This window comes from Gekko japonicus, unplaced genomic scaffold, assembly GCF_001447785.1.
Source record: "Gekko japonicus isolate JY-2015 unplaced genomic scaffold, Gekko_japonicus_V1.1 scaffold2936, whole genome shotgun sequence".
In the NCBI taxonomy this organism is placed as follows: domain Eukaryota; kingdom Metazoa; phylum Chordata; class Lepidosauria; order Squamata; family Gekkonidae; genus Gekko; species Gekko japonicus.
In genome coordinates, this window is record NW_015172101.1 from 137,583 (window position 1) to 148,094 (window position 10,512).

The window sequence follows — 10,512 nt, forward strand, 5'->3', positions numbered from 1 at the left end:
CCGGTCTTGGACTCTGCCCGCCCGGCTTCGTTTTAAACTTTCTCTGCTGGGCCGCCATCTTTCCATTTTGTTTACAATTTCTGCTGCTTTCCCACAATTCGGAAAAACTCACGAAACGACTTCACAAATCAGATAAGTCTCTCAAAACACTTTCAGTTTACTTCCTCCCCTCTCCCCTTTCGTGTCCGTAAACCGCTCATTCGCAAAAGAGGCGTCCCTCTTTGCAGTCTCTGTTTCCAATCATGGAGGGGGGGATCGCTTTTCAAACTAATCCGTTTTATTCAGAACTCACGTTCATTGTCGGTCAGTTTATCTGACCACACTCGGTTTTACGCCATTCCGCTCGATCTCCGGCACTTGTCCCGGTCAGTCCAGCTTGTGCCCGAAGGCCACTCAGTGACTGGACCATTGGGGTGGAGGGGAGCCTCAATTCTCCGGCATTACGCCATTGAAGAGGCTACCCCTCAAAAGCCCCCTGGCCTGGAGCCTATCGCAAAGGCTCCACGGGGGTGTCCCTTGAGGTGGCACCCCTCCAGGCCGCTGGTGTGCGATTCACCCTCCTCCGTTGTGAGGAGAGCGTCCGCCATCGCTGTTCCATCGACCGGGAGTCGTCCCAAATGTTTTTGGTGGTTTTACTGTATCAACTAAAAAATAAGACTTACAAAAAACCCTTTATTTATTTATTTAAATTTATATCCTGCACCTCCCCACCAAGGCAGGTTCAGGGCGGCTTACAGTATACACATATAAATATATATGTTAAAACACTAAAATATGATAAAACACATGTAATTAAAATCACAAGATATAAAATCATACCCATGCAAAAGAAATGTTAATAGCAGATGGTTGCTTACCCCCATAGTTCAGGCTCCTTCCAGGCTATTGGTGCTGATGATGATGTCAGGGCCAGGGCCAAGATATTAAGGGTGGCACCCTAATTGAAAGCCTAGTGGAAGAACTCCATTTTGCAGGCCCTGCGGAACTGTAAAAGGTCCCACAGGGCCCTGATGTCATCCGGGAGCTCATTCCACCAGTATGGAGCTAGCACAGAGAAGGCCCTGGCCCTTGTTGCAGCCAGCTTGGCTTCCTTGGGGCCTGGAAAGGCCAGACGGTTTTGAGACCCCAACCTCAGTGCTCTCTGGGGAACATATGGGGAAAGGTAGTCCCTCAGGTAGGCAGGCCCCAGACGATATAGGGCTTAAAGGTCAAAAACAGCACCTTGAAGCAAATCCATTATGCTATTGGCAGCCAGCGTAGTACCTTCAGTGCAGGCTGGATATGCTCCCACACAGGGAGACACAACAGCCTTGCCACTGCATTCTGCACCAGCTACAGCTTCCAGATTTGAGACAAGGGCAGCCCCATGTAGAGAGCATTACAGTAATCCAATCTCGAGGTGACCATTGCATGGATCACTGTTGCCAGATCATTGTGTTCAATAAGGGAACCAACTGCCCGAACAGCCATAGATGTTAAAAGGCCAACTTGGCAGTGGCTGCTACCTGGGCCTCCGTCGTTAAGGAGGCATCCAGGAGCACTCCCAAACTCCTAACCTCTGGTACTGGCACCAACGGTGCCACATCGAAGGTCGGGAGAGGGATCCCTAAACTTGGCCCGCTCCAACTCAGGCACAGGACCTCCATCTTCATTGGATTCAATTTCAATCGACTCAGTCTTAACCAACCAGCCACAGCTTTCAACGCCAGATCCAGATCTCCTGGATTAGAGTCTGACTGGCCATCCAACAACAGATAGAGCTGGGTGTCATCAGCATACTGGTGACAACCCAGTCCGTACCTCTGGGCAAGGGGGCGTATATAGATGTTAAAATAGCATTGGGGAAAGCACCACTCCTTGGGGCACCCCGCATATTAGCAGGCGCCTTCCGGATAGCTGTTCCCCAATTAGGGGGACTTTTAAAAGGGAGGGGGACATCTTTAGTTTGCAGACAAATTCATTACTATGTAAACTTGCCCCTGTTTTATTACTGTTGAGTGGGTGCATGCAGAGAAAGGCAAGAAGGTTTACTTTTCATTAGCAGGCCAGAAGTGCTGCCAGGTGTCTTATTTCCTTCCACACTTTGTGGTTGGTTCAAAAAGCATGGTGGGGAGAGGGAGAGAGAGCAAAAGTGCAAAAGAGGCAAGCATCCTATCAGACGGTGAGGAAACTTCAAGCAGCCTGCATGACCCAGTGTCCCATATATGGAAAGGCTTTTCTGGGACTGTTTGGGGGAAGGAAGGAGGGAGGGAGGAAAGAAAGAAAGAAAGCCAACCTGCCCTGCCCTGTGGAGAGTGGAAGTAAGAAAAGGGCCCATAGAGTCTACAGGCATGAGGGAGGGGGTGAGGGAAAAAAACAGCTCTGCTTCATACCCATCCAGTAACCCTTGCGTAGGGTTCCCCAGTCCCTCCGGCCACCGGTGGGGGATACGAGGGTAGGGTTGCCAGATCAAGGTTAAAAACTAACAAAATTTGTGGTAGGGTAGGAGCTTTTGTGAGTCACCGCTCAATTCTTCAGATATTGAGCAGTGACTCATGAAAGCTCATATGCAGCCACAAAGTTCTTTAGTCTTTAAGGTGCTACTGGACTCTTAATCTTTTCTAGTGCTACAGACAGACTAACACAGCTACCCATCTTGATCTAGATCCAGGTTAGGAAACTCCTGGAGATTTGGGGGGTTGAGCCTGGAGGGACAGGGACCTCAATGGAATACAATGCCATAGAATCCACCCTCCAAAGCGTCCATTTTCTGAAGGGGAACTGATCTCTGTAGTCTGGAGATGAGCTGTAATTCCAGGGATCCCCAAGTCCCACCTGGAGGCTGGCATCCCTACCCCTGGGCTAACAACACTAATGCCAGCAGAGGAAAGAGGAGGAGGAGCTGGAGTTGGGTGGGGCTTGAGGGTGAGGAAGCGGCTTCAAAAGGAAGATACAGGCTGGTAGGGGAGGACACCTCACCTGGGTGGCTAACTGATTCACCCCTTTCTGGATGAGATCATTTTAAATTCAAGGTCATCGCTTTTAGGCATTGGCCTCTCTTTTTTAAGGGGGGTTTTTGCCATATATTCCAAGCTGTCTTTCTTTTGAGTAAATACAGGTAATTTGCTAAATCCATGGCCTTTGTTTCAGGTATTCTTTAAGGCTGGCCTGCTGGGACATTTAGAAGAAATGAGGGATGTGAGATTAGCAAAAATTTTAACACTCATTCAAGCAAGATCCCGAGGCAGACTGATGCGCATTGAGTTCCAGAAAATCATTGAGCGAAGGTATTACAAACAGTGTCTGTTTACATCCCAAGGACTTATACTGGATGCAAGCCAGTAACGGTTGCCTTTTAAAACTGTTCCTCCAGCTCGGAACTGTATTTCGCAAGTGATGAGAGACTGCAGGTTTTACTGCTGGGAAAAGAATAGACTCTTACAGCACAAGTGGTACCTTGAAGGGAGACATATGGTCATGGCTTTGGATATTATGAGGATGCAAAGGGGAACACAAAATGCAAATATCCTATCGCCCCACAAGTTCATCATGCACAAAATAGATCTTTTGTGCAACCCTCAGTGTAAAGTTCCTGGTGTTGTGCCTTTTATTGCCATAGGAAATGGAAAAGGTCCTTCTGAAGTGGATTGTCTCGTTCTGCAGCAGTCCCCTGCAACCTCAAACCACTGATGCTGGAAGTCAGGGTGACTTCATTGACAAAATGCCATGTGACATGAGGACCTCCAGTAAGGAGGCAGAATTGAGTCCACTCCCCTCCCTTTCCTTTTCTGCCAATAAAACATATTTTTCGGCTCACTCAAGTGAGAGATGTTTTTCCTGATTCCCCATCCTCACTGTATTCCCCAGTGCCACATGGCACATTGTAAATGAGGCTTCTCTGACTCCCAGCATTTGCCCAGGGGGGGGGGGATTTTTTCTTTTGCAAAAGGAAGAGATACTGAGGAGCAGAAAGCACCAGGCAGTTGCTCATCCTGTTTCCTTTAATCATTATGATGTCTAAAACTGCTGTGCATTCCTGGGGGAAACAGAAAGAAAATGTGCCTTTATTGTTTACAAAAAGAACTTGTAGAAGAGCAAGGTTATACTACTATCAGAGGAAAAAAGGATCACAATGCCATCCACAAACTTTGCAGGATTTACTAAGGGGAGAGACATGAGAAGCAACTGCATTTGTACAATAGAAGCTTTGCTATCTGGCGCTTATGGGGAAATGGGGGGGGTTGCTAGGCAATCAAATGTGCCAGATACTAAAACACAGGGCTTTTTTTGTAGAAAAAGTCCAGCAGAAACTCATTAGCATAATAGGCCACACCCAACAGCAGAAACTCATTAGCATATTAGGCCACACCCCTGACAGCACCACACATTAGCATATTAGGCCACATTCCCATGTTACCAGAAGTGTGGTCATCCAGCCACACCCACCTTTTGCTTCTTATTCTGTTTACCTTGTTTGTTGTCAAAACCCAGGGCTTTTTTTGTTGCAGGAACTCCTTTGCATGTTAGGCCACACACCCCTAATGTAGCCAATCCGAATGAGTTCCTGCTGTTGGGTGTGGCCTATTATGCTAATGAGTTCCTGCTGGGTGTAGCCAACTTTGGAGCCAGCCGGAACTCCGTTCCTGTGCGTTCCTGCCCCAAAATAGCCCTGCTAAAACATATTGTTGTGTCCTGCCCTCTACTCAGAGGACTCTGCAGCAAACAAATCCCACCCCATTGGAATGTCATGGTCGCAGCCCCATGCCTGGTGGGACCTTTCTCCTTCCTGCCCTCCCAGGCCATGGGGCTGTCCTATGAAGCATGCAATCAAGCAGGCCAGCTGCCTGTGCTCCCCTGGTACAGCTGTCTCCTGATGGTATTGGGCAGGCTGATGGGGAAGGAGGCACCCAGGAATTACGTCAGCTGGCAGCTCTCACTGTTCTAAGCTTAGCAATTGCCAGAGGCATCGAGCTGGTTGGCTGGAAAGGTGGAAATGGGGCATGCACAAGCCAGAAGGTGCAGGACTATGGAGGCTGAGGGGGATGGGGCCCTCTGGGTGATGCCAGCTATCTGAGCTTTCTGGATAATTGAGTGCCAGATACAGAACTTTTACTGCACGTAGGACCCCAGTCATGTGGAAAAGGCAGGGAACTAGCATAACTTTCCCTGTTTCAAAGATCTGTTGCAAGCATCTCCAAATTTCAGGGAGCAGAATATTTTCTTTTCTTTTTTAATGTAGAGATGCACTTCTTGTTATCCAGTGGAACATCCGAGCTTTCATGGTTGTGAAAAACTGGCCTTGGATGAAGCTCTTTTTTAAGATCAAACCCCTGCTGAAGTCCGCAGAAACAGAGAAAGAAATGGCCAATATGAAGGAAGAGTTCCTGAAACTAAAGGAGGCCTTGGAGAAATCTGAAGCCAGGAGGAAGGAACTGGAAGAAAAGCAGGTGTCCTTGGTTCAGGAGAAGAATGACCTGCTCCTTCAGGTTCAGGCAGTGAGTGGACCCATTTTTTTTTTTAATTGGCACAATGAATGAGGCTTGCAGAGCAATACTGTCCTTCAACACCTTAAAGAGTAAGCATTTGATTGTGGTATAAGCTCTGAAGGACTAAGTCCCATTTTGGCAGATGCATGAGGTATTATTTTCACTTTAATCTGAAGTCTGAAGAAGCAGAGATGGTGTGCCCTTGCTTTCCTCTGAAGACTCTTCCTTGGTGGTCTCCAAGTACCACCCTGCTTAGCTTTTCCGACATCTGATGAGATCAGGCTATACCATGCTCCCTTCCCTCCTATTCTATAACGTTGTGTTACATAGATCATGTAATGTTTAATTGTATATTAACTGGTAGGAAATCATTCATGTGGTGGTATGGGTAGATGAATATTGATCCGAAGACTCAGTTAGAACCTCTTTTGTAGGTCATACTGCAAATAACAAAAATAGATTCTGTCAGATACCAGTGCTGTTTGCAAGAACTGGCTTTGACTGAGAAAGGAGACTATCAAATGTTTTCGCAGTGAAATATTTTCTACCTTTCTAAATATGCCTGTGATAAAATAAAATATAGCTGACCCACTTTGCAAAATGCTTTTTTTTAAAATTTAAAATTGTAGAAAAATCAAATGACTTCATTTAACCCAATCCTTGTCACAGTTCCAAGTAAAATTGTCGGTATTTATTAATTTACTGCAGCTATGCAATCCAGAAACATCAAACAATTTTTAAAAATATAATAAAGAGATCACAGAATGTGGGGGCATCTAGGGAACCGTCACTCAGTATTACTGATTCTAGGTACCAGCCAATAGTTGTCTGTGAAAGTTTCGCAAACCATTATACACAGCCACGTTAATAGCAATAGAATTGTCATCCAGGGGAGGGTAACATTTTTGAGGTGACAGAATATTGCAGTTGGAAAGCTGGGAAAATATGATCTTCCAGCAATAAAAGTGCTACTCTGAGGAACAATCTCTAGTTCCCAGCTCTGCATTGTTTGTGTATCTAGTAGTCATTGAAAGACTCTCAGATTATATCTGAAGTGTTGGATATAGAAACTACAAAGGCAAATCATGATTGTATGTATAATTAACAGGGCCAATATGATAAATCTTTTCCTCTACTTAATGTGGAAGAAATATGATGTTATTTAAAGATTGGATTTCATAATTATTCAGAATTTTTTTTCTGTCACTGTAAAACACAGACACTGGGAACATTAATATTCAGCTGTTACATGTATGACAGTGTGTATATTTAGTATTATATTTACACTTCCCAAGACTGCATCTTGAAGCTAGAATTGTAATATAACAACTGATCTTGATAATTTGTTCAGCGAAGGATTGCAGCTTTACCTTTACTCTGCATTAGTTTACATTAGTTTACATGTAAATAGATGAACTGCAAAACTTAAAAGGCTTGGCTATAAATACTAATGTTCTTATCTATATTCCAGTCTGTTGAGTCTGTTACCATGGTAAATCAGTGAATCAAGGAGATGTTAAACTTGGAAATGTGGCATTTTACATACAGTTTGCAGTTACACTACAGCACTATGGACATTAAAAATTACTTTTAAAAAGCACACTTGAGGGCTAATGTCATGTGTCAATGTAAATGCATATTTATTGTTGTTATTCTATACAGCCATTTGAATGTGCAGAGTAATTATAATCTTTATCTTGTACATCCTTGTAAAACCATGTGGGACATTATTATTTTCATTGTAAATGAGGAACTGACGCTGAGATAGTCAGTTGGTATTAGTGTTACTTGTCCATATCTTTCCTTTGGAACTCCCTGTGGAGTTTCTTATGGAACTCCCTACCTAGACAGGCTTACTCATGAGTTTTTGGGATTCTTTAGTAGTAGTAAAATAGTTCTATTTCAAAGAGCTTTTTATCATGTGGGGGCTTATGTTGCCAATCTAGGGGCTTGGCTCATTCTTTACTTTTTTTTTCTTTTATCTGATAGCTAGGTAGGCTTGTTGCTTGGCTGTTTTGTTTCTCAGTGTGCCGTTTTTAATGGCTGTGTTATTCAAGAGAAACCATGATGGCTTGATTTGGTGATACAGGAGGGATGTCACTACATTTTGGGACCACTATATTGTGATCTGAATATTCAAAATTCTTTTATATTTTCTCACAGCTGAGATGAAATTGCGGTACTCTTTCTCCTGAACAAAAATTTTAAAAGATAGTAAAATTGATGTTAACATGGATAACCCCTTTCTATTGCTTAAATGATATTAAAATGACCTTTAAAAAGCACAAACAAAATGGAAAATCTTGCAAAGAAAATAGAGTGAAATGCTGACTACAAATATACAATTAAAAAGACAAGAAGTTACATATTTGTACATTTTTTGGAGACAGGCATGCATTTTTAATATAAATACAGAAATATAGGCCTAGGTTCTATCCACTGGATTACGATGACATTAGCAATACATATCTTTAGGAATTCATATTAATCCTTTTCCTGAACTGTTCATAATCTGAATATGTGCAAAGTGTGTGGGCATAGGTTTCATGGAAGAGAAGGAAGTTGTGCATATGAATCTGTTTGCTAGAGAACAAGTATCAGTCCTAAGCTAGCCAATAATATAGCCTTCTGCAAATCGTGACAGGAGCAAGACACCCTGGCAGATGCTGAAGAACGATGTGACTTGCTGATTAAATCCAAGATCCAGCTAGAGGCCAAAGTCAAAGAGCTGACTGAGCGGGTAGAAGATGAAGAGGAGATGAACTCAGAGCTGACATCCAAGAAGCGAAAGCTGGAAGACGAATGCTCTGAGCTGAAGAAAGACATTGATGACCTTGAAATAACACTGGCAAAAGTTGAAAAAGAAAAACATGCTACTGAAAATAAGGTGTCCTAAATAAATACTTTGCCATAAAACTGCTCCATATAATGCTGGATAATATGCAAGTAGTACATTTTCTTAGGAAAACTTGTAGTTGAGAAAGAGATCAATTTTGACATATATTAAGCAATCTAGACCCCCTCCACTATGTTTTGGCAGAGTGTAGATATGCAGTAAAAGGGAGCACAAGCTTTTTAAAGAATTAAGTTGATTTATTAAGAAGAACAAACTGTGTAAGAAAGAGGAGAGAGAAATGGAAGTCTAACTGTCTAACAAGCTAGGAGGGAGTCAGTAAATAGCAGTTCTTAGTAGGATCGGGGGGAAACCCTAACCCTAACAGGAAGGAGACAATTTGAAAATAGTAGGAAGTCCCTAATTTCACTATGCTTAGTTGTCCCCTCTGCAGGATGTGTTTGTCATTTTCTTTATCTATGCTTGATAGACTTTGCATATTCCAACACTATGGTAGTAACCAGCCTAATTCTGGAGCATGTCAATCCATGGGGCTTTGTACAGTACAGCTGCAGTCTAGTCAGTTCTCTCAAGTGAGGAGTGAAAAATATCTGACTGAAGTTGATTTTACAAAGACCTCTATTTCTGCACTCTCCCTCTTCCTGTTAGGTTAAAAATCTGACAGAAGAAATGGCATCACTTGATGAGGCTATCAGCAAGCTCACAAAAGAAAAGAAGTCCTTGCAGGAAGCTCATCAGCAGGCCCTGGATGACTTGCAAGCTGAGGAGGACAAAGTCAACACCCTGAGCAAAGCTAAAGTGAAATTGGAGCAGCAAGTAGATGATGTATGTTTGCTCTGTTGCTCATTTACTGAGGTTGCTTTTGATGCTGACAAAGCTTTAAAGATCTGGTTTTTCCTATTTAAATATCAGGCCCATTATTTGCCATGTAGATTAGTGTTCAGACTAATCTGAACAGAAGGTAGATGAAAGAAATACATTATTTGCATTTGTGTGTGGACCTACATGTTTGGGAAGGAGATGGGCATTTCCCCCTAGTTCTTTCGTCTATCGGCATGTTCTTCTTTGGTGCCACAGGACAGTTGAAGACACAGAAGGAAAATAGAGAACTGGACCTGGTATACTTCAGCATGGCTTACAAGAAAAAAAAAATCCCTTACTTGGGGCACCAATTTTTATGGTCAATGAAATACACAAATTATCAAATAACTGATTTTTGTTTATACTTGCCTTTCTTCTAGGGTTGTCAGTCCCCAGTTGGAGGCAGGGGATCCCCTGGTTTGGAGCACCTCCCCATGTTTCAGGGCTGTCAGAGAATGGGGGGGATGGCCGCTGGGTGCTCCATTATACTCTATGGAGACTGGTCCCCATAAGTTATAATGGAGAATTGATCCATGGGTATCTGGGGCTCTAGGGTGGCTGTTTTTTGAGGTAGAGGCACCAAATTTTCAGCATAGCTGATTGTGCCTCTCCTGACAACCCCCCCCCCCAAGTTTCAAAAAGATTGGACCAGGGGGTCCAAGTCTGAGCCTCAAAAGAAGGTGTCCCTATTCTCCATTATTTCCAATGGAGGGAAAGCATTTAAAAGGAATGCTTAACTGTGATGGCCAGAACTCCCTTCTGGCTGGTTGGCCTCACCCGGCAACCCTTGCTCCTGGCTCCACCCCAAAGTCCCCAAATATTTCCTGTGTCAGACCTGGCAACCCTACTTTCTTCATCTCTGTAGCTTGAGGGTTCTCTTGAGCAAGAAAAGAAAGTGAGGATGGATCTGGAAAGAGCCAAACGCAAACTGGAAGGAGACTTGAAGTTGACTCAAGAGAGTGTCATGGATTTGGAGAATGACAAGCTACAAATGGATGAAAAGCTAAAGAAGTAAGATAATACCTATAATGTTAAAGTCTATTTAAACTGTAAAAAAAAAATCTGTGTGTATGATTTTCACAGCTTTCTAATATTTCTTACTCTCTTAATGTAAAAATATGAGAGGGCGGGGGAGGGCGGGATATAAATCTAACAAATAAATAAAATAATAAATAAATAAATGTACCAGGCAATTGGCCATAGTGAACAAACCCTTGCCTTTTCAGTCCCAGAAAGGCAGCAAAATACAAGAAGTTAAGGAAGCCCTTAGTATGTTACTATATATGTCTTTTGTTTGTTGTGTCTCAAATTGTACAGGAAAGCTGTATGCTG

At 43.2% G+C, this 10,512-nt stretch overlaps 1 protein-coding gene across 1 annotated transcript in view; it reads left to right on the forward strand.

Moving 5' to 3' along the window:
• The window catches only part of LOC107118586 (myosin heavy chain, cardiac muscle isoform), a 115,638-nt gene that overhangs the window by 62,702 nt on the left and 42,424 nt on the right, over nt 1–10,512 (forward strand). Inside the window, exons 20-24 of the mRNA XM_015420948.1 lie at nt 3,130–3,266; nt 5,219–5,474; nt 8,110–8,352; nt 8,968–9,144; nt 10,046–10,191. Coding sequence (XP_015276434.1) covers nt 3,130–3,266; nt 5,219–5,474; nt 8,110–8,352; nt 8,968–9,144; nt 10,046–10,191 — 959 coding nt within the window. The remainder of the gene's footprint in view (nt 1–3,129; nt 3,267–5,218; nt 5,475–8,109; nt 8,353–8,967; nt 9,145–10,045; nt 10,192–10,512) is intronic.